At 40.7% G+C, this 15,372-nt stretch overlaps 1 protein-coding gene across 3 annotated transcripts in view; it reads left to right on the top strand.

Annotated features, from left to right (window-relative positions):
- The window catches only part of ggps1 (geranylgeranyl diphosphate synthase 1), a 28,060-nt gene extending 14,297 nt beyond the window's left edge, over positions 1-13,763 (top strand). For all 3 annotated transcript variants that reach the window (XM_012853562.3, XM_012853561.3, XM_021311136.2), the window contains one exon: positions 12,372-13,763. In XM_012853562.3, coding sequence (XP_012709016.1) covers positions 12,372-13,175 — 804 coding nt within the window. In that variant the 3' untranslated portion in view covers positions 13,176-13,763. The remainder of the gene's footprint in view (positions 1-12,371) is intronic.
- Positions 13,764-15,372: the final 1,609 nt, after the last annotated feature.

Raw genomic sequence — 15,372 nt, 5'->3', positions numbered from 1 at the left:
TCTGCTTATTATTTACTCGCCAATATTTTACTACTTTATTTGATCATCTGTCAGCATTTTACGGAGATTACCTGCTTGTAAAAAGAAATTGTATTTGGCAAAGCGACTGACATAAAATTGAGAAAAAAGGTGGGGAGAAAAAAACGAACTGGACAGCAAAGTCCATCTCACAGCTCTGGGAGGAGAGTAGATGAGTTTATAAAGGTAAATTGGTCCCTGCATCATAGAGCAAATACACAGACTTTAAGCGTATTGCTACCGATCAATGCATTTTTTCCCCCCTGGAGCTCTTTGCAGTAATCAAAAGCGAGGAGATGGCATCACACACGCAAACTTATAGAGGACCATTCAGGCTGCTGACTTCATCATGCAATTCAGGAAATACTTTCTCACCTCTTTTACATTCTTTGTAAATTTCTCCACTTTTAATTCATGATTATTCAATATTTTTCCTAGTATTTATTTATCCCAGGAAAATTGCGCTACTAGAGCCACACCTAAACCTAAACCCTGCTGAAAAAAATACTCTTAACTAATTTTCCTAACCTATTCTTGTCTTAATGTACAGCGCTTTGGCCACCCCATGAATTTGAAACTGTGTAGTGATAAATATCAGAATTGTTTGTTTATTTAAATATCATTAAAGTTTATTCATCGCCTTCAAGTGAGACACCAGGCAGCTCAAGGTCTTTAAACAAGTGCTGCCTAGTGTTTACAGAGAGTCACACCAGGAGAATCAGTGGTTTTATACTTGCATCAGAGTTCCTTTACTACCAAGGTTGGATGTGCTTTACTATTACTGTGAGGTTTGTTTTCTCTTTAATAGAAATAAAACGAACCCTGAATGGTGATATTTGCTGTTTTACTGTAGCTATACCGAAGAGTTGCATGCCTAATTGACAGTAATTGCTAGTGTACCTGTATTTTAAATTAAAGGGGACAGTGTGTAACAAGTTTGGCTTTTCATTAGCAAAAATCCAAGTATTGTTTTCAAAAATACATTCTGCCAAAGCCTAATAACAATCTAATGACAAAATGAAAGTGTTCTCATATCTTGGACTGAGTAGTTCATAAATACATAGGTGGCGATGCACTCAATGAAAGACGCCATCTTGCACCATTTTCTAATTACAGTAGCCGAAAGGGGACAGACTTGTTAGCCTTACGCGATTTACCTGTATATGAACACGTGTTGTCGGTGGAGGAAGAGTATAAAACGAGCAACGACACCTGTAGATCATTCTATTTGCCGTTTTGTGTTGAAACGGAGGGCCTTCCCTCTGCCCAGCGAGAGGGAAGAGAAAGTAACCAAGAAAAGAAAATGAAGTAATAACTGGGCGAAAGCGAGTGTCTACATTGGCGTAGCTATTACCAGGTAGAGTGGAAACAATTGATGAGGTTGCAGGTAGGGCTGGGCAATAAATCGATTTTATCGATTAATTCGAATTTACAGTTTTTTAAGATTTAATTTTTGGAAAATCTGGATTTTATTTCTCCAATGCACTCATTGGTTTTCCATGAAGAGAATAGCAGGATATCCTCAATGTATGTTTAGGAAAATATATTGTCAAAATATTGTAAAGAGGAAACATTTTTATTTTTTACCATAATACAAGACACTTTAATTTACTCATTTACGTTTTTTTAAGTTAGTTTGAAGTTACACAAGTGAAGTGAAGCTTGTTCTTAGCTCATTGTGTAATACCACTAGCAGCACACATTTAGTTATTTTTTCATTGTTTACACTGGCAAGGGTGCCATCTTGTTTTACAATGGCATTGCATAGGGGTCAGGCTCGGTTTGGCATTATTATTATTAATAATGATTTATTCATTTATATTTTATTTATTATTTTGCTTTCTGATAGTTCTGTGGTACTGCAGGTAGATGGCGCCATGTCTGTTTATATCTGCCCATCGCGCCCGGTGCTGGGGTCATTTTTAGGCTCAAAAAAGGTCCATCAATACACTATCAGGATGGGCGCTTGGTGTATCTAACCTTATTTTATTAAGATCTAATAATTTTTGGTCATTTTTTTTATAGGTATATTATGTGCCTATATACCTTTTAATTTAATTTTGCTTAGTAGTTTTAGTTAAGTTTCACTAGCCTAGTAGAGAGGTTGTTGATTTAAATATATTGTTAATGCAGGTAACAAAAAATATGATGGTGTTCCCTGGATGTGCATTTATTTCTCTTAAAAAAATAGTTGTACTTGAAGAGAAGTTGTCACTCATTTATTCCATATGTGTGCAGAGCTTGCTGTTAAAAGAACGGCAGTATTCAAATCATCCTTTCAACTACTGTCTTAATATCAGCTGTTTTGGGCTAATTAATTAATTAATTAATATTTACAGGCAATACCTAACAGACCGAGGGTTATTTAGACCGAGGGAAAAATGAATGAATGAATGAATGAATGAATGGAATTAAATAGCTTAAAAACATGCGTAAGGACACAACGACTGCAAGGCACCAGAGTGCGCTTCTTGGTTGTTTATGATTAAATTAGCACATCACTAGATGGGAGTAAATCCTACATGCTGACATTGTCCCTTTAAAGCCTAAACTGTGTTTTAGGTTAAATTTTATTCGAGTATTTGTCTGTAGTCAGTTCAGTCATTTGTATTTACAAAGTTTTGAAGATTGTTTATTTGCTACAGATGGCTAATGGCCGGTCCTGGTCCCGGTTCTGGGTAACACACAGGAATCCTGACCAATCCACATTAGCAGCGTTAAACTCTGGATGGGGCTGATTACACTGCAGCAGACTTGCTGACGCAACTTTATTGACATTACTGTTCTTTCACAGTAAGATGATATTGAATCAGCCATTCGGATTTTTCTTTGGTTGGCTCAACTGTTGACTTTAGCATATGTTGTTCATCAAAACTATGGGATGGATAGTGACAAAGATATTGACAGTTTTAAGCTGTTTACTTACCTTAAATGGTAATAAAATGCTAAGTTTTGACTCTTTCAGGTCCCATTTTGTTTACACATATATACATATATGTATATATGTGTACATGTGTATATGTGTATATATATTGATATATGTGTATGTATATAATACTGGACTACAACTGTAACCACAACTGTAATAACTAATGGGCAATAACTAATGTGCAATAATCTATTTAATACACTGTGCTATAGCCCGTGCAATAATCCTGAAAGAGGTAACTTCTGCTGCTATCACCAAGTGAATATATGTCAATACATATATAAATATATATATATATATATATATATGTGTGTGTGTGTGTATATATATGTGTGTGTATGTATATATATATATATATATATATATATATATATGTTGTGTGGTGTGTGTATATAGATATCTATATATATCTCTATATATATCTATATATATATATATATACACACATATATATATACCCACACACCTATATATATATATATATATATATAATATATCTATATATCTATATATATATATATATATATATGTGTATGTATGTATCTCTATATATATATCTCTCTATCTCTATCTATCTCTCTTTCTCTCTCTCTCTCTGTGTGTGTCTCTGTGTGTCTGTGTGTCTATGTGTGTATGTATATATCTCTATCTATATATTAGGGCTGGGCAAGTTAACGCGTTAATTTCGCGTTAACTCATTAGACTATTAACGGCGATATTTTCTTTAACGCGCGTTAACGCATGTTGGTCACATGCTTTTATTTTGTGAAGGTCTGTTGCTGCGGTGTAGGGGTTTGATCAGAACAGTAGCTGGCGATAATGCGCCAATAACCTCGCTGTCAGCCCAGCCTCAGATTCAAAGAGGAAGAAAGGTGCTGGCCGGAAAAAAACACAGCTGACATGCGGAAGGCGGTGTTTCCCGCAGGTACCGCGAGCGAGCTTAGGCGAGGCGAGGCGGTGAGTTGGCGGCCGGAACAAGTTTTGTGCGGAGCGGAGCGGAGCGGAGCGGGGGGGGGGTCTGCATCGACGCCGTCGGTGAAGTCGCTTCTCGTTTCAAAGTATCCATGTATTTTTGCCTGTTTTCCCCCTGCCATTCACTATATGCGCGCGAGAAAGCAACAACAAAAAACCGCGTGTCAACGTCAAATAAACGCAAGCATATCGAGTTAGCAAGCATTTCAGTTTAAAGTTCTTCCAGCATGGAATATGACAGAAACAAGTTAGTTGTAACCACTGCCAAGTTAAACTTTGGTATTGAACATAAAATGGTAATGCTGCTCCCTGCTGTTACCTCAGAAATTGCCTGTTTTTGGTAGATTTTTTCCCCATAAAGAGAATTCCCTGTCAGTGGCAATAAGCTTTAATTTATTATTATTGCTATTTTTTGTTTTACATGTTTAAGTTGAGCTTTACACTAAATATGTGTTACTGATAAGTGCTACAAATGTTACAACACTTTTGTTCATATGGCAGCAGAACATTAAAATAAAAGTGCTCTTTACACTACTTTTGAATTCATTCTTGGAGTTTGTAAATACAATGCGATTAATCGCGATTAATCGCGATTAATCAGTGCGATTAATCGCGATTAAATATTTTAATCGTTGCCCAGCCCTAATATATATATATATATATATATATATATATATGTGTATGTATATATATATATACATATATATATACATATATACATACACATATATATATGTGTATATATATATATATGTGTGTATATATATATATAACTGAAGGTACATATGACATCATCTGCCTACTTTTATTCTTATTTTTTCTCATTTTCTTTTTGATCCACTGTATATAGGAAGATACACTGTATATAACTGATGCACCTTTTCCTACTTTTGCACCTTCTTCTGACTACTGACTGACTATTGAGCTGATGTGAGATCAATAAAGACTATCTTATCTTATCTTATCTTATTCAGCATATTTCCTTCCTAAGAGATGAACCCAGTCCCACATTAAGAGTCAGAGGTCTCACTGTTTCCTGCCTGTAGCCATTTTCATTCTCCAGTCAACAGAAAAAGCCTCAGATGGAAGTGTGTGTGTGTAAATGTGTAGAGGTGATACAACTCGGCGCCTTTACAGGAATTATTGGATATCGTAGATCCGCCCCTCCCCCTACTACAGGATTCTTATTTCACACTTTGCGTTTAATCACATCTTCCACGCCGCAGGACGTTCGGATGAGAAACTACGATCTGCAGGTTCTGCTGACGTTTCCGGCTCAGACGGGTCCGCTGTCACGGCGCAGCGGCTAGCTGAGGTTTTAAATCTGTGTAACAGCCCCGTAAACTCCAGCTGAACCCGTCGCTGAACAGACCGAGAGCTTCTCCTCTTGTCATCATTAGTCCTCCGCTGCCAAGAAGTCGCCTCCATGGAAACAACGGCGCCTTTCAGACAGACGGAGGCACCGACGGTGGCACGCTGGTTTTCCTGCGGCAGCGTTCTCCTTTTTTTTCTCTTCTCACCCCATGCGTGCTTCAGCGCCGCCGGTGCGCCGCGGGTCATGGATGTTCGCCGTGTTTCGTTTTTTGGTGCTTTGAAGCCGTTTGCTTTTCTTCTGTCCTCCGAAAGGGTGGCGTTTATTTATGGGGCTCTCGACATGAGTGGCGTCTGTTGCTTTGGTACGAGAGCTTTTTGTGCTTTTATGTGACTCATGTGGCTTCTTTGAGTGGATAAACAACTAGGAAGTAGGTGGCACATTAAGGCATAAACTGCTGCGTGGCAGAACACGATAAAATTGCACGCTTCAAATATGTCAAATGGATACGAGGACAAATATTTACTCCCATGTTTCTATATTCAGGTCAATTCATCTTCTATGGTTCCGGTTTATTAAAAGTCGGGTGAAAACCAGGGTCTTATGCTGTCTGGGGAAACATCAGGGATTTAATATCAGTGCTTTTACACGTCTGGAACTAAATGGAAGAAGAAAAGGAAAGTATGTGAAAATATATATATATATATTTTTAGTGCCATTAAATGTATAGCAGGATAGATGAGCTGAGAGCCTGGTGCTTAAATATTTAGCTTACATCTACTGCTGGCCATGCCGTTCCCCGTGATATGCATATTGCATTGCTAATGATACATCAGCGAGGTATAGAGAAGCTCTAGTTTTGAGCGTGGCGGTGCCATTAGAGACGGAGCAGTACAGTGGGGCCAAAGGTTGTGATAACATGCTATGCTTCTATTTCAAGACTTTCTTTCATGTAGATTGTTTAAATCGTCTTTCTTTCCTTCCTCACTTCGTTCTCTTCTAGCTTTTCTACCTATCCTGTCTTGTATCTTCCTTTCTTGTGTCCTTGTTTCTATGATTCCTTTCCAGTGTCCTTCCTTTCTTTCCTTCTCTGTGTCTTCCTTTCATTCCTTATCTTTTACCTTCTTTCCACCAATGTCTTTTTTCCCCACCAAAAACTTCCATTGTGTCCTTCAATCTTTTCTTTCTTTTGTCTCTTTCCTTTTTTCTTACGCATCCTCCCTTCCTTTCTACCTTTTCGCACCTCCCTTCCCCGTTTTGGAAACTACAGTCTAGAAGATCACCAAAACATGCAGGAACTCTATAATAATAATAATAATAATAATAATAATAAAAATAATAATAATAATAAACAGCCTATGGACTAATAAAGAAGAGAATCTTTTGAGTTTAGATCACAATGTATTGTTTTTGAAGAAATTGTCTCAGTACATCTACTGTCGTAGCATAAAGCGATGCTCTATCAAACATTTTGTCCTGCTTGAATACAAGCAGATCCTCAATCAAAAAAAAAACAACTGACTTTTCAGTAGCGTAGATCAAAACCAAACTGTTTGTAATGCTAATTGAATTTTGAGAAAGTCGTAATAATTATTAAAAGTTAATAAGACTAAAGGTAGTCAGCAATTTTATGTCCCTTTTTTAATTAACAAAAACAAAACAAACGCAAGACCGTCTTACCTGCTCTTCCGCTCCTCAGGGGAATTGCTTGGAAAAAATCTCCCAAATCCACTCTGGTCTTATTTCTTTCTGCTGAGGCCTTCCTCTTCTTCTCATTAACTTGTACGCGGTTTGCTTCTTGCGAAGCAGTACCCCGGTACTAATTTGGTACCGGGGTACTGCGGGATTTAAAATGGTACTATACTGCTTTTGGATGGGACCGGTGCTTGTTGCGCTGCCGACAGCGCCCGTAACGCCGTAGCGGCATCGCTGAGAGGACGAGGAACAAGTTGGAGAGAGAGAGAGACGTCACCAAAACAGGACTTTTTCGCTAGCTTTATACCCCGTTTACACTACCCATTTTTAACCGAGCCGAGACCAGTCTGAGCTCGGTAACCGAGATAACTATCGAGTGCAAATGGAACAAAAACTGAACTGAACCGAGCCAGACACAACCAGACCGCGCTAAATGTAGACCAGTTCCATGGGTGGGTTCGGCTCGGTTTTTCCTTATCTCGATTATCTGATGACGAAGAGCGCATGAGCAGACCGCGTCATCTCCTTACAGCCAGCTGACATTTCAGACATTCATAATAATACCAGCTTCCCTACCGCGACACACGGATTTCAGTGATGATTCTGCTTTGCAGTGTGATCAACCTCAACGTCTGTCGTTATTTCCTGCGCCTGTAAATCCTTATTAGACGTTCATTTGTCTTAGCCACTTCCCAAAAGCCGACTCTGTCATGTAAATTCATCAAAAGTTGCCGTCTTTGCCTGACTCTCCGCAAACAAGGTATCACAATTATAACCAAGCATAACTTCCTGAATGTTACGGGCGCCGCCATTTTTATTTGCTTGAGTCCCTCCTTCAATCCCAGAGAGCAGTAGTACCACAGATCGTCACTAGGAGGCGAGGAAACCAAGGAACCGAGATAGGTGATGTGTAAACGGTCGTCAGAACCAAGCTCGGCTTGGTTAACTGATCCAAGCTCGGACCGAGCTCGGCATGGATCGGTTTAACAAGGGTAGTGGAAATGGGGCTTTAGCGAGTTTTCAGACCTCTCTAGTGACTTTTTTTTTTTTAGAAATGCGACTAGCAACCAGTAGATAAGATGATACACCTGGAACTTGAGGGACAGAAGGGGACAGAGCAGAAACAAAAATCTGACAAATCCCTGTCCTTCAGTGCTAATGGCAGTGAGTTTTACATCCCTGCAGCTCTAATTTGTCAACCTCCTTTTTCTGAATACATCATGTATTTATTTGCTGCTGTCAGGTAGAAGGACCATTTTACCCAGTAGAACAAAAAGTGTTTCTGAACAGGATTACCAACTATAGCTTTAAGGTGCTTTTTTTCTTTAGATTCTGTAAATCATGGACTTCCCACCAGTTCTATTGATTGCAGAGGTTCACAACATTCGCTGTTTTTAGCAATAGTGAACCAGACTATAAAATCATAATTAATAAAACTATTTCGAAATTAACCCCTTATGAGTAGTACATGTTCAAAAAGTCCTATTTGACTCCTGGGTTGTTGTTGTTTTTTTTTTTTTTTGCTTGTTTTTATAAACCCTCCTGCAGGTCTGGTGTGTGATCATTGAAGAGTTGATTTAGTTTAATCCCTCAACAATGCAGGTTCCTGCTTTCACACACAAAGTACGTCTCTGTTAGGGCTGCCCTAAAGACAAAAGTTTTATTTCAGTGCTTCAGAAAACACTTGATACCACTTCCTGGACAGTTGGGCAAAAAAAGGCAGGCTTCTACCAAGCGTCTCTAACGCTCCTAGATGAAGCAAATTTGAGCAACAATTAAAGTTCAGTTCAGTTTTACTATTTGTGCCTGATTGTTACGTAATATATGTTGAATCGCCACTTAGGGTTTGTCTTTATACTCTATAGATTTTATAGTTTAAGTATAAAGTATTAAATCAATTTTTAGTGATTAAACTAGTATGTTATCACAAGACACTTGATCGTTGAAAATCTTATTACTTATAAATGTATTTTTTTTTGCTGAACAAAGTGGTCTGTTTGTTTTATTTTGATCACATTCCTGAACATAAATTGTAAATATCTATCAGACATTTGGTTTGAGATATTGAAAAATAGCCCCGAAAGTTTTGATTTGGGTCCAGAATACTGACTATGAATGGACAGGAACCAGAGATGACCTGATCTATGTCTTTATTAAGAAATTATGACAGATTTTACCCCATTTCATGTCTCTGTGCACCAAAAGCTCAGAGGGAAGTTTCTGACACCTTTTTTAAACTCTGCAACGAAGAACTGGGACGGTTCTGAAGGACAAGGCGGCGGTCCAACCCGGTACCAGCAAAGGGTGTCACACCCTGCTGCTGCTTTCTGGCCTCCAAAGATGGACGTAAAACATCACCAAATGCTCATGATCTGGAACGTCAATGAAAATTTGGGCAACAAAAACCAATTCAGGGTGCTTGCGCAAGTCTTGAAAGTCTTAATAAGTATGGAATTTTTAAACACTGTTTTCCAGACCTTGAAAAGTCTTGAATTTTGTGTGAAAGTCTTAATAAAGTATGGGAAAAAAATGTGTGGTAGAATTTTACAGTATGCTCAAAGGCATTGTGAAATGAGAAATAGGAAGGTAGGCTATAAAACTATAATTTTACTAACTGGTCACGTGCTGTATTAGCCTAATCTAATGGAATCAAACACTTGTTTGATGTGAAATTCATGTACTTGTGATTTTCATGTTTTGAAACGTTTTCATCAGTAAAAGCATAATTTACTGTGAATAATGCATTTGTTCATTGAATACTAGCCTATAAAAATTAACATTTCTAATAAACAGTTTGTACAGTCTCAACCAATGAAGTAGGCAGTAGGCACACAAGTATACAAGTACATAAAGTTAAGGTCTTGGGGGAAAAAAATATCAGTTTTAAAAAAGTCTGGAATTTTAATTTGGAAAAAGAGCAAGCACCCTGCAATTGCTGGTTAGATGTTGGAGTTGTGCTGATGACGAGAGCTTTAAGTCCTGTGGCCTACTTCTACTCTTTGATTTGGACAGCAGGTTGTAGCTTTATGCCCACTGCTGCTGGAGGGAGGGAGGGAAAAGTGTTGGGACGCTTCCAAAAGCGAGGGGTGTGTGCGTTTTTGTTTTTTTTCCTAAACTGCTCGACTTGTCTGGCCTTGGCAATCTGCTGGACCCACAGAGTCCCGTCTTTGTACCGCCAGACCCCGTCCTGACAGCTGTCATTACCGGGACACACCGTCCGCCTCCGGAACGGGCCGAGCAGGAACCCGATGGTCACCCCGACAGCTCGTAGAATAAAGCCGCTGCTGTCTTCCTGATGGGCAGACGAAGGTTGATCTGCAGCGTGCGCACCGACTTCAGATCAGCTTCCCTGCAGCTGCTGTGGCTCACAGCGACAGGAAAGCTGCAAACACACGTCGTGTTTACCGAGATGTCTGAATCTGGGTACGTTAGGGTTGATCTGAGGCTCCTCACAGCAGATAAAGTTGCTCAGTCCCCCAGCCGATGGACGAACTGACGTGGTCCCTCATGAGGAGGCAGGCGTTTGCAGAGCTCCTGATGATCTAATTGCTCTGCTGAAGACGCAGCGACTAAAATGTAGGCATGGCGCCCTCTGCTGGACCGTAGCTGTAATGCTCAACTTAAACAAGTTAAAAAACAAAACAACTGGACTTTTTTCTGAAGCTTGACGATGTTTCGCTTCCCATCCAGAAAGCTTTCTCAATTCAAATGTCTGGAGTAGAGTGGAGTTCCAAGCTTTATATTATAAATAACAAAGCCTTTTTTGGGCAATACTATAAAGCAGGGGTGTCAAACTCATTTTGGTTTAGGGGCCGCATACAGCTTAATCTGATCTCAAGAGGGCCACACGAGTAAACTCATTGTAAGATTAAATAGAACTAATAAATGTGGACTTGTTGTTGATTTTTATATTAAATTAATTTCACATTTACACAATATATTATGAATAACCTCAGCGTTTTTAAGAAAAGTATGTGCAATTTCAACAATACCTTCTACTCAGTTAAACATTTACTTGTGCATTATGCATAAGAACTGATCACAGTGATTTTACAATGTTGAAAAACATTTATTCACATTTTTTGGAACTTAAAAACACTGTCCTACATGACAAAATACATCAAACAGATAAAAATTAAGAAATGATTTAAATTTTTCCACACCTGAAGCTTAATCACCTAATTAAAACACAGCGCCCCTCGTGGACAATATAGGAACTGCATATTTTCAATTAAACAAAGTACATGTTTTTTTCAATAATTGTTTTATCATTCTCTTCCTTTTAGCTCCTCTTTTCTTCACCTTTTGTTTTTTTTCTTGTTCTTCCTTTCCTCTCCTATTTTCCCATTGTAATGTCCATATCATTTGAGATATTCCTTGCATGAATCATAATAAAACTATTCACATTCATAAATCAAGCGGAGCACTATGGCTAAAGCAGTACTGCTCCACTTGTTAAAGTCAAATCTGATGAGCTCTTTTTGGCATTAAGACAACAATTATTATTGCCACATTGCCAGACAGGACACTGAGGGGAAAAAATGTATTTATTTATTTATCTTTTTAATAATGATAATCAGTGTGCGAAATACCTGTCAATGTTTGGGGGGGTCCTCATCTCCCGATTGTTGCGCAATACCGATCTAAATTTTGTCAATATGCAGTAGGCCTATAACATTACAACGTCAAAGTCAAAGTCAGCTTTAATGTCAATTCTTCACATTCACCAGACATAAAGGACTGGAGAGGACGTTTCTCATTCACCAACAGTGAAACAGATAAAGTGCACAGGCACAACAGATAAGATCAGTTCCTAATACTAAAATGTAAACATTTTTAGTATTCATTGTTGTCAACCTCACGTCTTTCTTCTGTTTTGCGCACACATGGCTAATTTGCATACGCAAACAGGATTGGCTGGTTCCACTTGGCAAAAAACAGAACATATTTGTGAAAAAAAATTTTGAATTTTAAATACTGGACATGTTGAGCTTAAAAACATTTTAGTGACCATTAGTGACAAAAAATATTTCATTTTTATTTTTTTGACACAATTTTAGACCCCCTTTAAATTTTGCTTTTGAGGCTTTCAGGGGGTCTCATGGGTTAATCGGGGGGGTCGAGCCCCCCCCGGACCCCCCCGTATTTCGCACTCTGATGATAATGCATTTAGCCACAGTGCCGGACTAAATTGTTCGGCGGGCCGTATGTTTGACACCCCTGCTATAAAGCTTAGAACTCCACACTACTCCAGACATTTTGAATTGAGAAAGCTTCCTGGAGAGGAAGTGAAACGTCTTCAACTACGGAAAACAAGTCCAGTTGTTTTGTTTTTAACCTTTTTTTTGGAAGGTAGATTGTATGTCATGTTGTTGCTGCCCTGGTGCTTTTCCCCCTCCTCGTGTGTAAAGGATCAGTGATCAGCGATGTTTGTGTCTCGTCCAGGTGATCATCGAGGTGACGGAGATGCTGCACAACGCCAGCCTGCTGATAGACGACATCGAGGACAACTCCAAGTTGCGTCGAGGCTTCCCGGTGGCGCACAGCATCTACGGCATTCCCTCGGTCATCAACTCGGCCAACTACGTGTACTTCCTGGGGCTGGAGAAGGTGCTGGTCCTGGAGCACCCGGAGGCCGTGAGGGTGTTTACCCGCCAGCTGCTGGAGCTGCACCGCGGCCAGGGGCTGGACATCCACTGGAGGGACACCTACACCTGTCCCACCGAGGAGGAGTACCGCAACATGGTGCTGCAGAAGACCGGGGGCCTCTTCGGCCTCGCCGTGGGCCTGATGCAGCTCTTCTCGGACTGGAAGCGGGACCTCAAGCCCCTGCTGGACACGCTGGGCCTCTTCTTCCAGATCCGGGACGACTACGCCAACCTGAGCTCCCACGAGTACAGCGAGAACAAGAGCTTCTGCGAGGACCTGACGGAGGGCAAGTTCTCCTTCCCCACCATCCACGCCATATGGTCGCGGCCGGAGAGCACCCAGGTGCAGAACATCCTGAGGCAGCGCACCGAGAACATGGACATCAAGAAGTACTGCGTGGACTACCTGGAGAAGGTGGGCTCCTTCGCCTACACCCGTCAGACGCTGCGGGACCTGGAGGTGGAGGCCTACCGCCTCATCAGGGAGCTCGGGGGCAACCCTCAACTCGAGAGCCTGGTCAAGCAGCTCAGCCGCATGCACAACGAAGCAGAGGCCTCGGCTGAGTGTTACAGGGAGCCACGCTTGAGTCAGAACCACTGACCCCCCCCCCCCCCCCCCCCACCTCCTCGTATTCCCACCTTCCTGAGGCACATTCCTGAACGGCTCCGAACCGGGCCGCCGCGGTTCATTCGGACCGCCGTGACGGCAGAGGAGCTCCAGATATTTACCCTCTGTGTGAAAACAGCAGCTAATCCGCCCATCTGAAGTGCTGCAGCGCTCTCAGGAATAGAAATTAAGCGGCAGAGCCACAGTCACTTTTTTTTTTTTTTTTTTTTTTGCTTTGCCACTTGACAAGATTATTAAGAAAAGAAAGATCTTGAGAGAGCCTTTTGGCTTGACGCACACTCCAGCGGGTCTAAAGTGCTTTTGCCCGTCCCAGTTAACGTTGTTTTGACGTAAATCTCTTAACTAAAGCCGTATCCGTCTGATTTTGAGGTCCCCGTAACGAGGAAAGCAGCAGAAAGGCATCGGTTCTCCGTGGCGAGCCTTCCTCCTCCTGCAGACCGCAGTCGCCTCACAGCACAAATCCCCCGCGGTTACTGTGACGCTCTCGTGTTTATATACTGACGCTGCTGTAATCTAGGGTCTTGTTTGCACCTCTTGAATAAAAGAACATTCAAAGATGAATAAGGAGTTAGTTTCTTCTAACATCAGGGCCTCTGAGTCTCACTTATTGGAACTTGGAGGCAACGGCGCCATCTTTTGACCACTTGTGTTTTGTGTCCCTTCCTTTTAAAGCTTCTTTTTCTTAAAGGGGAAGTCCGGTCAACAAGGAAAAATCAGGGTATCATTAGCTATAACTAAAACTAATACGTTTGTGGTTATTTAATGAACTTATCTTTAATCAATAATAAAATAAAAACATAAATTGTCGTCTGAATCACTGTGTATGGGGGCTGACATTACTGCCCATATTTGGGCAGTAAGGGGCGTTTGACATCACATCCTGGGGCGTGGAAAAGCGGAAGCGGCGACAGCATTTCTCTCCGCTTTCCATGCAAAGTCAATAGGAGCCGTTCTACATAGCTGCGATCATCAATAATTTTTTCGGATTTCCAGAGGACTTCACCGCTGACATTCCCACGAGCAATTGCTAAAGGAACAATGCCCACGTACATGGCCATCGGATGTTCCAACACAACTGGTAAAAGTGGAAAAAAACATTACTTATTTCAACACAGTCACTTCAGCGATCTCTCCTCCGCTGTGTGTGTGTGTGTGTTTGTGTCTGTGTGTGCGCGCGCTCAGCTGCAGCGCCGTGCAAAGCTGTGCTCCGCCCAGCATGTGCTGGAATGCTTTTATATTTTAATACTTATACTATAATAATCAGCTAACTTAAGTCACTTCAGCGATCTCTCCTCCGCTGTGTGTGTGTGTGTGTGTTTGTGTGCGCGCTCCACGGCTCAAAGCCGTGCTGCGCGGAGCGCGCACACACACACACACACACACACACACACAGGCGTGTATAGATATATTCTGTAGGACCCGACTGAGTTTGCAATGGAAAAAGGTGCGCTGGATTCCGTCAAAAGTCCGGTTTCTGTCAAGAAACTCTTCTAAAAAAATCCATATCACTATCAGATGATGATAGCTCCACAGAACTCTCATCACTGTCACTAAGTACTTCATCACTCTCTGCTTCGTAGAGCACCAGCCGTCGCCATCTTGGAAAATAGTGCGCATGACAAACAGAGTGTTGAAACTTGCTCAACAGCGGGTCCGCCGAGTGACGTCAAAAAATGGGAGGTGACAGTACTATTCTTGACCAAGATGGATTCCTCCAAATAAACATGATTAAATGAGAATTATTATTAATTAAAAAAACTTATAATTTTTTGCACAGTATGTAGTAGTTTTATATTTAAAGTACTTTCAGCAGTTTGAATTCTGATTTTGACCGGACTTCTCCTTTAAGTTCATTTTACCTAACATTAGTCAACTGTGTGAAAACACGAGACTCCAGGGGTCTGCAGCCCGTAGACCTTTGCCACGTCTTTCTCCTCTCTCTCTCAGCCCCCTTCCTGTCAGACTACTTTTATTAAAAAAGTCATTAGTGCCACAAAAATAGAAAAAAAAAAGTTATGAAAGAAGTTTTTCCAATATAGATCCAACAGTTTTTCAGTTTTTTTACATTAAGTTTCCACAACAGAATGACACTGAGTACCAGTAAAGTGATTTTAGATCTATTTTTATTGTCATTACGCCAAAAAATGCTGTTTTGGTTTTACATATTTCC

The sequence above is a fragment of the Fundulus heteroclitus genome, chromosome 22 (assembly GCF_011125445.2).
Source record: "Fundulus heteroclitus isolate FHET01 chromosome 22, MU-UCD_Fhet_4.1, whole genome shotgun sequence".
Classification (NCBI taxonomy): domain Eukaryota; kingdom Metazoa; phylum Chordata; class Actinopteri; order Cyprinodontiformes; family Fundulidae; genus Fundulus; species Fundulus heteroclitus.
This window is presented reverse-complemented; position numbering and strand designations above follow the sequence as displayed.